The sequence below is a fragment of the Suncus etruscus genome, chromosome 5 (genome assembly GCF_024139225.1).
Source record: "Suncus etruscus isolate mSunEtr1 chromosome 5, mSunEtr1.pri.cur, whole genome shotgun sequence".
NCBI lineage: Eukaryota > Metazoa > Chordata > Mammalia > Eulipotyphla > Soricidae > Suncus > Suncus etruscus.
In genome coordinates, this window is record NC_064852.1 from 49,269,887 (window position 1) to 49,287,686 (window position 17,800).

A 17,800-nucleotide genomic window follows, 5' to 3' on the forward strand; every position below is an offset into this window, starting at 1 on the left:
AATATATTTTTCTATTGTAAAACAAAAATTACTCTGTTCAGAATCCCCTCTATAACTATTGCAGATTACTCACATCACTAGCAATATCCCGGGATGCTTTGGCAGCCACAATGGGAATAGCATCGACTCGAAGGTCATAGCCTTTCTTCTTCGCTTCTTCATTGGCAAGTTTATATAGACTCTGTGAAAGAATATTAGAATTAAAAGATAATCTTTGGCAGCAAAAATTCAGAGATTAAATCTATTGTTAGGACAGAGAAGGGACCTATGACTCTGATAGCTGGAAATAACCACTTTGGACAAGAATTGAATGCTGAAGCTGCCAGGAAAAATGAAGTCATGACATCTTCCCATACATGGATGGACATGGAAATTATTATGCTGTGAAATAAGTCAGAGGGAGAGAGATAGACACCATATAGTTTCACTCATCTGGGGGATTTAGGAAAAATAAAAGACATTATTGTAACAATACACAGAAACAATAGAGATGTGGAAGGACCAGCCCATGATATGAAGCTTACCACAAAGAGTGATGAGTAGAGTTAGAGAAATAACTACACCAACAACTATCATAATAATGATAGTGAGTGAAAGAAATAGAATGCCTTTCCCAAAGATAGGCAGGAAGTGGGGGAAGAGGGATATGGAAGAGATTGGTGGTGGGAAGGTTATGCTGTGAAGGTGGGGTGTTCTCTTTTATGACTAAACCCAACTACAAACATGTTTCTAATCATGGTGCTTAAATAAATATTTTAATTAAAAATAATTGGGTTCTGAAAGAAGATAAAGTGATAGTCATGATACCCCTCAGTAACCCTCAGTAACAATGTTGCAAACCACAGTGTTTAAAGGGAAAAAAAGAAAAAAAAAGAGAGATAGTGAAAGAGAAGAAAAATTCTGTCCCAAAGGCAGGAAGAAGGGGAGAGCAGGAGGGAAACTGAGGACACTGGTGGTGGAAAATGTGCACTGGTGGATGTTGTATGGCTGAAACACAATTATGAACTTTGTATCTTTGGGAAAAATAACCCAACTGTATTATGAACAACCTTGTAACTAGAAAGTTTAAAAAATAATTTAAAATATCCATAGAGTCTCAGATGACAGACCACATTCGTAAAAGTGTAGAAACTGGAAAACACCAGATTTCTAAAATATTAGAAAGTAAATAAATTATATTACTGCCTACTAAGTATACCACAAAGTATTAGAAAGAATTACAATATAGCTATAGATTTATAATTTATTATATATCATCCATAATACATATAATATGTAGGTTAAAATATTTCATTGATACATATTAATGAGACAGAGTAGTGGATTTATGGGTATATTTCTGAATGAAAAATATAAGACTATGCTTAATATCATTTATAAGATTTTTATATTTTACATTTATTTTATTTCTACTACTTAAAAGTAATATGACAACGTTTCATCATGTTTAAAAGGTAAATAAGAAACATCAATACACAAATTTAAACACAGTTAACTGGTTTGGCATCAAAAATTTAAGATTCTATGGGCTGGAGAGATAGCATTGAGGTAGGGCATTTGCCTTGCATGCAGAGGAATGGTGATTCAAATCCTGGAATCCCATATGGTCCTCCAAGCCTGCCAGGGGTGATTTCTGAGCATAGAGCCAGGAGTAAACCCTGAACGCTGCCGGGTGTGACCCAAAAGCCAAAAACAAAAAACCACAAAACTCAGGCTTGACTGTTATAAACCTATATAATCTATAAAAAGAAAGCTATAATTACTTTTGATAATGGATTATGGAGTATCTCTCACACATATGAGTAAGGAGCTTTTGTCTTATAAAAGAAGCTAAACTATTTTTTCTTTGGCCTTTTTCATTTAAAATTTTTTAAACTTAAAAACTGTGATTTACAAAGTAATAAATAGTTGGATTTTAGGTATGCAATATTTTGACACCAATCTGATCACCAGTATCAACTTCCCTCCTTCTGCCAGTGTTCCCATGCTCTTTCCCAAAAACCCTCCCCTCTCCCTACCTATCACTCAATAGGCACATTTTAAAGTTTTGTGCTTTTATTTTAGATATCATGTTACCAGGGTTGTTGAGCCTGTGCTTTGGATATATACTATTCTCCTACATTCCAGGTGTAACCAAGGCCCTATTCTCCCTTACTTCTCCTTTTCTTCCTCTTCCTCCCCATCATGGATTTCTTTCCTTCTTTGTTCTTCTCTTTATAGTTTAGGGTCAAGGCTGATTTATGTATCCTTCCCTTTACAACATTATATTTCTTCCCCCACCCAAGGTACCTTGACTTACAAAGTTGTTTGTAGTAGGAGTTCAATCAAGCAAATGCTGTTTCAACACCAATTGCATCACCAGTGGGTTCCAGGTTCCATATTACTCCATAGATTACCCCCTTAACAAGCACAGTCTTTTTCACTGATATTTTTTCTCTCTCTGCCTGAGAGGTTTGATGGTTTATCTTATTGTAGAAATAGAATGATTGAGCATGTCCAGTTCAGCTTTAACTGGCTCCCCTGGAACAAGCTCAATACTCCTTGTTCTTTGTTACCTGAGTAACACCCCAGCCAAGAGAAACAGAACAGAATCTGGATAGTTTGTTCCTGGGTGGACAACCTAATTCTGAGATTTGGTGAGCAGGTTTAGCTCCTTTAACCTAATTTTAGTAGAAACGAACATAATAGTTTTGATTCTAGTTATACTCCATTGCTTTATTTCTCAAAACTGAATTCAGAATCCAGATAGGAGAAAAAAGATATAGGAAATTCCTTCATAGTACCACCAGGTATAGAAACTGAAAAAAAAGCAGATCTAGTTGATCTTAATTTCTGATAAACAACCAATAATGTTTTAGGATATACTAATATAAATTAACAGCATCTTGTTTTTTAATCCTACTCCTTGAAACTAGCAACTATTTCTCACTCACCCTCACTGACCATAGCTAATAGCCATAAAATGAAAAGACAATATGATTTAAGCTTCCCATGGAATCCTATAGAATACAAGATTCAATCTAAAGGTGACAAATTGAATAAGTCAACGGCTTATGTCATAAAGCATTTTGCACCATGATAGTTGAGGTTAAGGAATCACCATGAAAATAAGTGCCAAAAAGTCCAAACAAAGAGCAACACAACGGTAATAGGATAGTGTCACAAAATTTTCCCTTACCTCACTGTAGTTGATTTTGTTCTGGCGTGCCAACATGATCTCTGGAGTATCAGGCATGATATGAATTTGAGTCTTGTCTTTGTCCCAGGCTTCTGTGTATAAACGCTATCAAAGAACATGGTAATCAAGAACCATTTAAGACATAAATTACAAGAAGTCAAATTAAGACAAGATTATTATTGGTTTTTGGTTGTTTGTTTGGGACCACAACCAATGGTGCATACATAGGGCTTAATCCTGGCTCTGTGCTCAGGGATCATTTTTGGCTTGATGGACCATATAGGATGCCAGGGATAAATCCAAGGTTAGCTGTATGCAAGGCAAGTACTTTATCCATTATACTATCATTCCAGTAAATATAAACAAGACAAGATTATTTTTAACCTGATTATAAAAATATTAGGCTTAAATATTTTATATCCAATGAGACGTTTGACTTTTCCTTCAGGTTATCAAGATTAAAATGAAAAATATTAAGAATAATTTAGGGAGTTTAAAGTAGGTATTTTAAAATATAAGTGTGGTTTCACCTTTTCATTGATAACCTTCAGTCTACTTGTCATGAAAATATAATCATATCAACAGCTGGCACTCACCTTGTTCATGGTGATGGCATTGTTCTTAGCCAGCACTTGTTCCAGAGAATCTGTCACACTGGTAAACTTCAGCTTGTCTGGAGGTTGGCGGTAGATATTGTCACTCAGTATCTCTGTTGCTCTCTTGCATTTTTCCACATCCAGAGACCCTATGGGGACCCAGCCAATGCCTTTCATCCACTGGAGGTCTGCTTTATAGACATTCTGTGTAAAGGAAAAAGGCAGACACTCTTTAGTAAGACCAAAAGATTTAGGGTAAAGATGCCATTGAAATACATAGTAAATTATATTTATGGTGGATGTGGTGTTGTTTTGTTCTTTGCATCTTTTTCCACAAAAAAACCAATTTACTGTAGTTGGTAAACTGAAAAAGGAATTATGCTCAGAAATGACCCAGAACTATCTCCTATTCCTAACAGAAAGTGACCAAATATTGTAGCACAGTAGAAGAGGAATTAATCCAAATTGATAGCTAAAATTTTACTAATAGTCCAGTGAATTTTATTATAATGTCCCTGTGCATTGTATATGAGTGCCAATCCAGAGAGAGTACACATATATTTGTCTAACAATAGGCTATAATTGAATAAATACTGGGTCTCATCAATAAAATACAGCTACTAAAAGCTAGATTTTTAAGACTTTGGTCATTAGAAATGTCACTAATATAAAATTGTATGAAAAAGCGCATTAAAGAATGTGTACAGATAAACTATGAATAGGAATGGTCTTTTGTAGTAGAGTTATTACCATCTGTGTACCTTTTTATATTTCATAATACAAGCGGTGCTTTATTTTTTTAAAAAATAAGTTAAACTATGGGGCTGGAGTGGTAGCACCGTGGTAGTGAAGAGAAAAATTTTGGAGTTTTCCCTATAAAAAGTTCTCTTTGTTTAAAAGTTTCCCTTTTTAAGTGCAACTTTGGCTTTAAAATCCTTCATAAACTCAGTGACCCTGTCTAAGGCTGTTTGAAGCCAAAGACAAGCAGTCTCAAGCGGAGAAGATACCCCCTACCTCCTGGTCTTAAAAGTTCTCGTTTTGAATATCAAAACCTCAGGTCAGCACAAAGAAAGAAAGATAAAGGCCTGGTCTCGCTCAAGGGAGGGGCCATATACCCCCAACTCACTCAGGGTCTGTTTTTCCTGTAAAATCCTGGTAAGCTAGCTTCCCCCCATCCTTTAACATAGGAATGCGACCCTAGATGTAGTGTTTACTCTACATGATAAAGGATGTAACCACCTCCCTTATGACCCACTGTTAACTTCTGTGGTTGTCTCTCTGTTGTGATAAATGTTCCTTTCTCCTAACTGAGTTAGGATGCCTGAGTTAAAATGTTTTTCTAAGATAAAGACCACAGCTGTAAAATAAGGAATGGTGAGGCTGTACCTTTGCTGTATAAAAACTTGTGAGAATTGTTTCAGTCTTTGCTCTGAGGTTCATCCCTGGGCACTGGCCCTGATGTCAATTGGGCATCAGAAATAAATCATTTTTACAAATTTGCATGGCTCCCATATTTCCTTGAAACGCTTGAGACACCGCTCGAGAGAGGGGGATTGATCCCCGACCCCAACAGTAGGTTGCACATGACTGACCCAGGACTAACGCTGGTTCAATCCCTGGCATCCCATATGGTCCAGGAGCCTGCCAGTGGCGATTTCTGAGTACAGAGCCAATAGTAACCCCTGAGCACTGCCAGGTGTGGCCCCCCAAAAAACCAAAAAATAAATTATGTTAAACTATAATAAATTATGTGAAACCCTGAAACCCTGCTTGAGTCAGACCTTTGAAGACTTTAATACTGGTCAAGATCAGTTTTTCAGCATTTCAGTTGTCCAGGCCTATTGTCTATTCGCACACAGTTTTCAGGACAGGAAGCAAGAACTTTTTTTTCTAAGTCATTATTTATTTAAGTTTTTGGGTCATACTTGGAGGTGCTCAGGGCTTATTCCTAGCTCTGTGTTCAGGGATCACTCCTAGCTGGCTTGGGGGACTTTATGATGTATTGGCGATCAAACCTTAATCAGTCACATGCAAGGCAAAAACCCTATCCACTGTACTATCTCTCCAGCCCTTAATTTTAGATTATTGCTCTGTTATGTGTTTTTGTATACCCATTCCGTATGCATTACTGCTTCTAAACAATGGAACTAGCTCTTTGTTCAACTGTTCGAAGGATTTCACTGTAATGTTATTAAGTAGTAAATGTAAACTGTTATTTTTACAGCTGGAACAAAAACAGCCTATTGGAAATACTTTATACTGACTAGTTACCACTCTGGAAATAACAATAGTAACATTTTTCACTTTTGGAGTGTATTTTACTTTCAAATACTTCTCACATTACTAAGACCTCACACCACCAAGAGCGAGGGAGATATTCAAAAAGGAAAGGAGCTTCTTATCAATGCATCACTTTAAAGACAACATTAACCATTTTTAACTGCAGTTCATATGTAAGCAAAGCTTTTTTCTTTTTTAAAACAATTGCCAAACAATGAGTTTTGTATATGGCAAGCAATATGTGGTGTTTACAAAGGTGGGTTGTAGAGTTACTGGAAATTATTAATTAATGTATAATTTTTTATTATTGGTAGTCATATAATGTTCATGATTTAATTAGTTATGAATATGTTTTATAGTAAGCATGCTTCTTCTACCCATTTTTGGGACAGTGTCTCTGTTTCTAAAAAAAATTGAGTTTGTTATTACCATGTGGCTATCTCCCAACTCTCCACAGGGTTATGCTAAGGTGGGAGAGTGTGGAATGATTAAATGGTTTTCAGAAACAAAAATCCACTTGGTTCTCATAAAAATACCATTTAGTGGCATAGCAAGTAATCATATTCTATTAGTTATAATCTCATTCACTTTGCATGAAAAGGAGCCTCCCTAGATGTTCAGGGCTCCCTCTCAGGGATTATTGGCCATCATAGCCAGTAGTTCACGCAAAAGCCTAAAGATATAGTATTGTGTACATTCTGAGGTGCCAGGGATTACCTGATCCACCCCAGTGTTGATACCCTAGGTCAGACCCCAGAAGTGCTTAAGCGAACAAACAGTGCTGGGAATTGAACTGGGAATTACCACATGCAAGGCATCAGCCTTACTCTCTGCACTATTTCTCCATTGCCTAGAGAAAATTAAAATTTTTTTTTTTGTATTTGAGTCACACCCAGCAGTGCTCAGGGTTTACTCCTGACTCTACGTTCAGAAATCATTCTTGGCAGGCTCGGGGGATCATATGGGATGCCGGGATTTGAACCAATGTCCTTCTGCATGCAAGGCAAATGCCCTGCCTCCATTCTATCTCTCCAGCCCCTACATTTTATTTTTTATTTTGGGTCATATCCAGCAGCACTCAAGGTGTTATTCCTGTTTTTATGCTCGGAAACAACTCCTGGCAACCTCAGCGGACCATATGGGACACCAAGGATCAAACCTGGGTAGTCTGCATGCAAGGCAAATTCCTTATCCTCTGTGCTATCATTCCAGCCAACAAAATTTTAACTTTTTAATAAAAATGTGTTGTTTCTTTCTCCTTCTCAAGAGTAAAAGATACTTTTCCACAGGTGGACTCTGAATTCTAATGACCTACTCCAGCTTTGTTTTATTTTTTGTTTGTGGGTGACTCTTGGCTCTGTGCTCAGAAATTAATCCTGGCAAGCCCTGGGGACCATATAAGATGCCTGGGATCAAATTCTGGTTGGCTGCGTGCAAGGCAAATGCCTTCCTGCTTGCTGTGCTATCACTCTGACCTCTAATCCAGCTCTGCTTTGGTTAAATCAACTTAATTTTCTTATAAAGACAATTAAGGTATTCTGAATAAAGTAGGAAAACTACACTTTGTCTCAAATTTCACCCATGGATCAATGAACCTTATTTTGAATAAGCCCAAGGACTGTTCATAAAGGATAATGTATAGTGTTTATATTAATCCTGATGCACTCACGTCACTCTGGATGTCATAGGCCTGTCGAGCATGGATGACATCATTCTGGTCAGGCAGGCATGTCCATTGGTGCAGGTAGTTCCTGTAGTCTGCATCACTGACCAAGGTCTGGCACTTCTTGGCCAGCACCACACCCAGCATATCCACAGGGCTGGAGTACTTGGTCTTCCACTTCTCAAAGTCCTTTTTGTACTCTCTGTCACTCTGGATCTTGGCCACATGAATGGACCACATCATCTTGGGGTCATCTTTAATGTCCCTGGCCCCAATGTGATGACCAAGCTGCTTGCGGTAGCCATCTTTGTATTTGTACTGAGAAAACAATACACAAGTCAAATATTTTCATTATAAGTTTTTATCAGCAGCCAGAAATCTATAGAAAATTATTTTCTTACATCAAAATTGCTTACTAACTTCTTTAAATAGCACTAGCTAAAGCAGGAATATTTACCTTAAAAACTTATAGAGGTGGTACAATAAATATAAGCCGCATAATTGTTTGCAATACCTAATTTACCTTTGGAGTTATGTAGAGGCAGAAGTATACACAGTGGGGAGAAAACATCCATGGAAGTGGGGGAGTAGGACATATAAACTGGGAACTTAGTTTTTATAGTGCAAAGAAGTTTTTATATGTCAAACACATGTCAAAAAGTTAAGTACTTGGTATGTTTGATAATTAAGTTAGTGTCTTCAAGAGGAAGTAGTCTAGGTTAAGGGCTATCTTAAGTTGCCACAGGAAAATTTATTATTTCATAATGCAATCATACATTCAGTGATGGCAGTAAATTTTGGTATCATTTTGAAAACCAATGACACCAGTAAAGCATTATTAAACAGAACAACTTTTATTTATTTATTTATTTATTTATTTATTTATTTATTTATTGGGCCATACCTGTTTGATGCTCAGGGGTTACTCCTGGCTAAGCACTCAGAAATCGCCCCTGGCTTGGGGGGGACCATATGGGACTCCGGGGGATCGAACCGCGGTCCTTCCTTGGCTAGTGCTTGTAAGGCAGACACCTTACCTCTAGCGCCACCTCACTGGCAGGACCAACTTTTAAAACCATAATCCTAATAAAATTATGTGTTCCAGTCATACAAGGTAAACAATGTTTTTATTAATCCATAGCCATTGACTTCGTCTTGAAATAAAAGCCAATGTTAAAATATGAACTTGTAGTTTTGAGAAAGTTCGATAAGTGTAGATGAGTGAGCAGGATGTAGTTTGGTATACTTTGAAGAAAATGGGGTAGTCTAAATTTTAACCTTATACTAAGCAAGAGTTTGATTTTAGATAAGTTGCTCAAGCAACACACAAAATAGAAAAATCATATATTAACACGGGATTCTCCAAATTTTTTGGCTCCTGATTTAATTAATTATTGATATTGGGAAAAATCCATTTGTGAGGAAGGCATAAGATATATAAACTCAGAGCAAAATGTTCTAATGTAAAAGGAAGCATCTATGATATTCTTCAATCTCAGACCTCTCATTCAGAATAATATTCAGTACAGAGCACTGCAACTGAAGTGTGTTACCCCCAGCGAGAATCTAGAAGGTGTGTAATCATTCTGGTCAGAAGAACAATTTAACCTTGATCATTTATTCAGAGCGAAGTTAACAACTCACGTCACTGGCAATGTCCCGGGAAGCCTTCGCAGCTACAATGGGAATAGCATCACTTCTCAGGTCATAACCTTTCTTCTTTGCCTCTTCATTGGCGAGTTTATATAGACTCTGTGGAGAGAGAACTTGAATTGAAACAAAAGTCTTGGAAGCTAAAGTTTGGAGATTATCAAATGATACATGGCACTTTTAAAATGCTAGGAACTAAAAAATAATATTCCAATGTTTAGCAACAGTAAAATTAAATCATGTTAATTCTAAAATGTTCCACAAAGTATTATAAAATTTAGTAGGAGATCCAGAAAGATAAAACTGGAGGTAAGATTATTGTCTTACATGCAAGTGACCCCAATTAGAATGTCCTGCACCACAGATGATCCCATAAGCACCACCCAAAGTCACTTTGGCACAGAGAGCTACAACAGTTTCTAAGCACTGCTAGAAGTGACCCAACCCTGCCCCTCTACCAAAAAAAAAAAAAAAAACCCTGTGGAAAAAAGATAGATATTATCATTCATATCTAAAACCTGACAGGTGGCTGAAATAATAAGCTAAATTTTACATAGATATAACAATTTTACTTTAAAAATATTAGGGTCTATAGGGCCAGAGAGATAGCATGAAGGTAAGGCATTTGCCTTTCATGCAGAAGGATGGTGGTTCGAATCCCGGCATCCCATATGTCCCCTGAGCCTGCCAGGAGCGATTTCTGAGCATAAAGCCAGGAAGAACCCCTGAGCGCTGCCGGGTATGACCCAAGAACCAAAACCAAACCAAAAACCAAAAACCAAAAACAAAAAACAAAAATATTAGGGTCTCCTCTAAACCATTCATGGTGTAGACTTATAGTGCTCATTTACCATATCACTTAAGTTTTCTAGACTTGAAAATTATGATGGCTTTTAAGAATGTTCTATACACAATCTGATTCAGGAAGTCAATTTTTTTCTAGCCCTTCACTCTCGCAGCTCTCTCAGGATCTCTAACTATAGAAACATGACAGCAGCAACCATGATTGTGAAGAGCTTTTACTGAGATCACTCTCTCTGCTCCGATCCTCCATATAACCCTTTTACCTTCAGTTCTTAATTCCTTAGGGAGTGGACATTCTCCCCACTCCAGCCAGCTGCCAACCCGCTCCGAAAGTGATAAGATAGATTTTCATTCTGCCTTGACTCATTCTGAGAAGAAGCTGCCACTATGGCTGCTGCTGATTTGCTCTAGGTGGCCCCTTTCCCCCACCTCTCCTTGCTGTGGAATATTGTTTGCTACCAGATTCAGTTTCTAAGAAGCACCAGCTCGAGGACATTTCCTGTTAGATAACTGCTGGGAGCCACTTCTCAGAATCCACAAGACTATATCACAGGCTGAAGCTGTGCTCTGGATTTTATCTCCTCCCCTCATCTATTTCAAAAGACTTAAGGGGGACATATGTAACCTCTTTCTAATATTTCTTTAGATGTATTTTCTTAATAAGTATAATTATTATTGTCTATCTTCTTATGTAGTTTTCCCCATTCCTTTTTTTGGGCCTATTTAGTAGGAATTCTAACAAATAAGTTTCTCTAGAGTTCTGAGTTCATGTTATAATCAGGTTATCGGAATTGTTTAGCTTATTATTTTTTACCACCATATGCACCAGTAGTACCTTGTAGCATTGTTCCATTTTGCATAGGCACATTAAATAGGAGAAATGTTATGTGTGAAAAGAAGTTCTTATACAATAGAGATAGAAATACATAAATTTTATATTGCAGTGGGGCTTTACACCCTGAACACTTGTCATAGTGGCTTGGCTTAGGCTTCAGAAGATTGGACATAGGCCATATGACCCTGATCCTTTGATCCCATTCTTGGAACCAGCATGGTTTTCTACACCAGAATCAGCAATTTGTCTTCTGCCAGGGAAGACCCTAATGTTGCCCTGGCATCTATTTGCTCCAGCGTGGGTTCATATGACACCTTGACCACTTGGTAATAGCAACAACCTGTTTTCAGGGCAGGGCTCTCTGCATTGCCAGCTAATGGTGAGATAAAACCAGGAGATGCTCAGTTTCACCCTGACTTTGACATAGGATCTATACAAAAAACAGGATCTCTAACTATAGAAACCTGACAGCAACAACCATGATTGTGAAGAGCTTTTACTGGGATCACAGAGAAAGACTTTGGGGTTTGACAAGTTAGTATGCCTGGAGCCTGTAGTTGGTCTTATGCCAGGCTGTTTCATGAGTAAGGTCTCCAAAGGTTTTTCCTTTCTATTTCCTCCAGATTTTGCTGAGCCTATGCAAAGCAAAAACAAAAACAAAAAAACATGCCACACACATTTTTAAATTATTTATTGTATTTTTTATCTTTTATCTTTTATTTATTTATTTATTTTGGTTTTTGGGCCACACCACGGTGCTCAGGGGTTACTCCTGGCTGTCTGCTCAGAAATAGCTCCTGGCAAGCACGGGGGACCATATTGGACACCTGGATTCTAACTAACCACCTTAGGTCCTGGATCGGCTGCTTGCAAGGCAAATGCCGCTGTGCTATCTCTCCGGGCCTTCTTTTATCTTTTAAATCAGGGCTCACGCCTTTTTCATAGACCTTTGGGACATGGATTCTTTAATTTTTCACATATTCCCTCATTTTTGTATAAAACTAAGAGAAAAGAAATAAAGAAATGCTGGAGCCAGGAACCAAATTGTCTCAGATGAATTGGCAGGGAAATAAATAAGGACATAATAAATATCTAATGAAGTCAATGATAATAGAATCAAGGGACCTAATCTTTAACCATCTAAACTCAAAGGGGCTGAGCCACGGGGCAAAGGATGGTGGGATAATATGCACTCTGGGTCATTTAATGGAGGGAGGTTAACACTGGTGGTTGGAAGGGCCCTGACTCATTATATATCTGAAATGCAACTATGAAGGACTCTGTAGATCATAATTGTTACAATAAAATAAAAAAATAGGGTCTTATTTTAAATAAATAAGTAGTTGATGAGCTGGAGCAATAGTACAGAGAGTAGGGCAATTGCCGTGGATGCAGATAACTTGGGTTGGGTCCCTGACATCCCATGGGGTTCCTTGAGCCCATCAGGAGTGATTTCAAATCACAGAGCTAGGATTAATTTCTGATCATTGCTAGATAAGGCCCCCAAATCAAAATAAACCAAATAAAAACAATGCAATGCTTATGGGGCCATGCAATATCAAGTTAATTTTATCGCTTGAGGTATCTTTTTAGCTTCTAAAAGTCTTACTTTTTAGAGTTCAAAATGTTCTACATTTTTGGTTGATATTAAGGCTGTAAAATAATGTCTAGATAGGATATTGCATTTTTCTTTATAGGAAACAAAATTTAAATTATATACCAATAATATATATAATTATTTTAAGTTTTTTAATTAGAGCAGTGAATAGGTTTAAAATAAATAGGAGAGTTTGAGCTGACATTCATGAGCCTAAAGTACAAGATGGGACTAGAAGAAAATACTTTAGCTGTTAATTCTGGAAACTAGTTCAGTCTTTATTTGGTACAGGCTCTGCCCTGACGGTGCTGAGTGTTTGGCAATCAAAGGTGAATGTGTTTTTCCCTGTATTTAAGGTTTCTTGGAGAAGTATGGACAGCCTATGGAACAAACTACCAAAGCTAAACTGCAAGAGGTATTTGAAGCTGATTTTTTCACAAATACCTGCAGCAATGATAATTTATTATCAAGAATTTATTCTGAATTGAGTATCAGCAAAATTCCAACTAAGAACATCCTTTGCATTATATCTTGCCAGATGAGTTAGATTTTGAGAGACTGAGATGGTAGTTAACAGGAAAGGAAGTTGTGTGAATGCAGAATATAACTACTATATGACCCGGCAATTCCATTTTTGGCTACCTATCCCCAGGACAGAAAATCATTAGTTAAAAAGAACATATGCACATCACTATTCATTGCAGCACTCAGTACAATAGCTAAGATTTGGAATCAACTTAGATATCCAACAACAGATGTGTGGATCATGAAGATGTGGCTGTGTATGCCTACATATATGCATATATATGCACATATACATATATACAATGAAATAATACATAGCTATAAGGAATGATAAAATCATGCAATTTCATGCAACATGGATGGAACTGAAATATATCATGTTAAATGAAGCTAGTCAGAAAAAGAAAGATAAATACAGTATATCGTTTGTATGAGGTATTTAGAATAACTGCATGAGGGAATGCAATAGTTTAAAGGGAATTGCCTAAAATCACTCTTGGTCCCAAAGTGAGGAGAAGGAAACAAATGAATAGGAGAGGGGAAGAACAAATGTGAAATATCAGAGGACAGGGTTCAAAAGGATTCAGGTATATAGGGGTATTAAGAACTAAATATCCAAACCATAGAGTCAACAACGTTGAAATCATGAAACCCAAACTTTATCAACCAAATTTTAAAAGGTAGCCTATCAAAATAGGAGGTTGAAAGGGAAAGGTATAAGAAGAAACCTGGAGTCATTGGTGAAGGGAAGATGACACTAGTGTTGGGATTGGTGTTGGAACATTGTATGTCTAAAACTCAACTATGAAAAATAACTTAGTGAGTAACAGTGCTATAATCAAACTTTTTTAATCAAATGTTTCAGAGAAGATTTAGGAAAAAACATATGATGATAACATATCGTACCTCACTATAGTTGATTTTGTTCATTCTTGCCAACATAATTTCTGGTGTGTCTGGCATGATGTGGATCTGTGTCTTGTCTTTGTCCCAGGCTTCTGTGTATAAGCGCTACAAAAGAAAATATAGTATCATCATGGGAAATATTATAACCAAAGATTTTTAAGAATATGATTTTATGTACTATGTATTTAATAGTTTCTTTCAGTAAACATTTCATAACAGAATAGATCATATAAGTGTTTTTGAAAAGTCTTAAATGTATGTTTGTTTGTTTGTTTGTTTTTTAGGTCATACCTAGCAGTGCTCAGGGGTTACTTCTGGCTCTACACTCAGAAACCACTCCTGGAAGACTCTGGGGACCATATGGGATGCCGGGATTCAAATCACCGTCCTTCTGCATGCAAGGCAAACGCCCTGCATCTATGCTATCTCTCTGGCCCCTTAAATGTATGTTAACAATTTAAAGGAATTGAGGGGTGAATCAGGGTGTAATTCAGGAGCACGTGCTTTGCTTGTAAGAGCCCTAGATTCTAATCCCCAGTAGAAAACAAAACAAAACAAAAAAAAAAAACAAACAAAAAGGAAATTAAGTATATTTTCTACATAAATTTTAAGTAAAATAGGCCATTTTATAACAAACATAAGGAATTACTAAATAGTAATATAGATAGATGAAATAGATAGATATGCCTTTTTTTTCTCTGTCAATTATGCTTCTTTTACTCCAATTCAGCTTTATTAATCTTAGCTTGGTTCTCTAAATTTTGTAGCCTTACCTTGTTCATGGTAATAGCATTATTCTTGGCTAACACTTGTTCCAGAGAATCAGTCACAACAGTAAATTTAAGTTTGTCTGGAGGCTGGCGATAAATTTTATCACTTAAAATTTCAGTTGCCCGCTTGCATTTTTCCACATCCAAGGAGCCAATAGGAACCCAGCCTATGCCTCTCATCCACTGGAGATCTGCCTTATACATGTTCTGTGAACAAAAAATAAAGCAGTAAATATTTTTTAAAACTAGTTATGTATTTCTTTGCATATATTCAAAGAAAGGACTTTAGAATTCAACATTTCTTATGAGGTTTACAATTTAATTCCTAATTGAGTTTTTTCTTTACAAAAAAATCTTTTCCTTCACTAATATGAGGACATTGCTACATTACATTGCTTCTGTTATGTGCGATTTTTTTTTTGTTTTCACAGAATAACTATTAAGTCCAAAATTTTTTTTGATGATGTACTGAATACACTGCAAAATCACATTTATTTAATTTCATATGTCCAGAACAAAAGGTATTTCCAGCTCTGGATAAAAACAGGGTGCTGAAAAAGGTAAAGTGATACCATGATACTCTTTCAGTAACAGTAGGACAAGAGGGGGACAGAGAGATTTCTGACATAAAGGCAAGTTGGGGGGAATGAAGGAAACTGGGACATTGTGTCAAGAAATGTACACTGGTGAAGGGATGGAGTTTTGGAATATTATATGATTGAAATTCAGTCATGAGCAATTTTATGTCTCACAGTGAATCAATTAAATTTTTTAAAAGAAAAAAATAATAATTATTTTCAGGACTAAAGTCAATAAATATTTATCCTTGGCCAGGAAAAGCATATGCATCTAAAGAATATATAATAAAGTAAAATCACTCTAAAAATTAAAGCCAGCCCATTTTTCAGAAGTTCACACTAGGTCATCATGTTTTATGTAAAAGATGTACTTTAGTATTTATTTTGGCTAAACAAACAAAAAAAAAAATCCAAAGAAGACACTCCTTTTTTTAACTGACAAAAATGGAAAAATGAAGCCAGTGTTCAACATCTGTACTCAGAAACATTTGGTGGAGGTGGTGCACAACCCAGCATTGAGGCTGAGACTGCCAACTTCCTGTTGTGATTGCTTACAGCCAGCTGCATGGCTGGATATCCTATCAGTTCAGCTTTACTTGTATGCTAGTTATCTTAGGGTTAGGCAATATTAAATATAAATTGGTAGGTTATTTTAAGGGTCTTAGTGTTATCCTTGTAAAATAGCGGTAATTGTGTCTTTATACTAAAGAGAGATTTCATAGAAATACACAATTCTGAATAGTAGGGAAACCGTCTAGTTTGATAGGTAGGGAGGGAATCAGAGAATATATCATTTATGGCCTGGGATTAAAGGGCTAACACTCAAGGGATGATATTTCCCAATTGTAGGGACAGATAAATTTTGTGCCAACTACTGTTGTATTACCCAAGTGTTATTAATTTAGTAAAATGCCACATTAGCACAGCATTATGATTTTTGGCTACTTACATCGCTCTGGAGGTCATAGGCCTGTCGAGCATGAATGACATCATTCTGGTCAGGCAGGCATGTCCACTGGTGCAGGTAGTTCCTGTAGTCTGCATCACTGACCAAGGTCTGGCACTTCTTGGCTAACACCACCCCCAGCATGTCCACGGGGCTGGAGTACTTGGTCTTCCACTTCTCAAAGTCCTTTTTGTACTCTCTGTCACTCTGGATCTTGGCCACATGAATGGACCACATCATCTTGGGATCATCATGTATTGCTCGAGCTCCAATATGGTGGCCAAGTTGCTTACGATAGCCTTCTTTGTACTTGAACTAAAAGAAAAAAGGACTGCTAGTCAAATATTTTAAATTCTTTTGGTAAGTAAAAAGCAACCACAAATCCCAAACTTTCCTATTTACATAAAATAGAAAGATTTTCATAAATATGTAAAAATAAAATATATGCATCTTAGAATCTTTTTAAAAATTGAATCATCTATATGTATAAAGTTTAATATAAAATAGATGTTTCTGCTATTTGTGATAACCATTATTTAAACTGGTATGTGATGTATCTTTTGGTATGTGCATGTATGCATACATGCATGCATGAGAGAACATTAGGAATCATATTGTATATTGATTGCTTTTTCCATTATTAGTGAAATCTTTCTCTGTATTATTATTCTTAGAAATGGTATTTAGGCTGGAGAGATAGCATGGAGGTAAGGCATTTGCCTTTCATACAGTAGGACAGTGGTTCAAATCCCGGCATCCAATATGGTCCCCTGTGCCTGCCAGGGGCGATTTCTGAGCATAGAGCCAGGAGTAACCCCTGAAGACTGCCAGGTGTGACCCAACCCCTCCCCCAAAATGATATTTAACAGAAATGGATTTTAATATGTATCAATACTTTTAATACACCTGGATTATCAATCATTTTTTTAATTATGATATCCACTTTTGATATTTTAAAAATGGAGGAAACTTCTTTAACTTATACACAAAAAATGGCAACATGATTAAAATGTGGGCAAATCTATCTTTGAAAGAAAATTAATATCTATTGAAACAATTGTCTTCAGAGACAAATACATAACCCTGAGAAGAAATATCATCACCTAGCGGTGAGATGAAATTAGAAGACCCTTCTTCCTAGAATCTTTGTAACAACCAAGATCACTAATTATAGAAGACAATTTAAACAACTGCCACTGAGAAGGCTTTTCCTGGGACCATAAAGAAAGACTCTATCCTAAATTTTGTCCTAGGATTTGTGCAAAAACCAAGATCTCTAAATTACAGAGGACTGACATTGATGACCACGACTGAGCAGAATACTTCCTGGCACCATAAAAAAAGATTTGACAGTTAACATATCTGCAGCCTGTAGCTGGTCTCATGACAGTATGCATCAAGGGTGGAGACATCTTGTATCTCTTAGGTCAAGGGAATTTCCATTCTAATTTCCCCAATACTTAAAACCAAAA

At 36.7% G+C, this 17,800-nt stretch overlaps 1 protein-coding gene across 1 annotated transcript in view; it reads right to left on the reverse strand.

The window, feature by feature from the left end:
* NEB (nebulin) overlaps positions 1–17,800 on the reverse strand; it is a 263,307-nt gene that overhangs the window by 139,420 nt on the left and 106,087 nt on the right. Inside the window, exons 59-65 of the mRNA XM_049772977.1 lie at positions 16,332–16,643; positions 14,808–15,011; positions 14,035–14,139; positions 9,362–9,469; positions 7,724–8,035; positions 3,775–3,978; positions 3,179–3,283 (exon numbers count right to left, since the gene is read on the reverse strand). Coding sequence (XP_049628934.1) covers positions 3,179–3,283; positions 3,775–3,978; positions 7,724–8,035; positions 9,362–9,469; positions 14,035–14,139; positions 14,808–15,011; positions 16,332–16,643 — 1,350 coding nt within the window. The remainder of the gene's footprint in view (positions 1–3,178; positions 3,284–3,774; positions 3,979–7,723; positions 8,036–9,361; positions 9,470–14,034; positions 14,140–14,807; positions 15,012–16,331; positions 16,644–17,800) is intronic.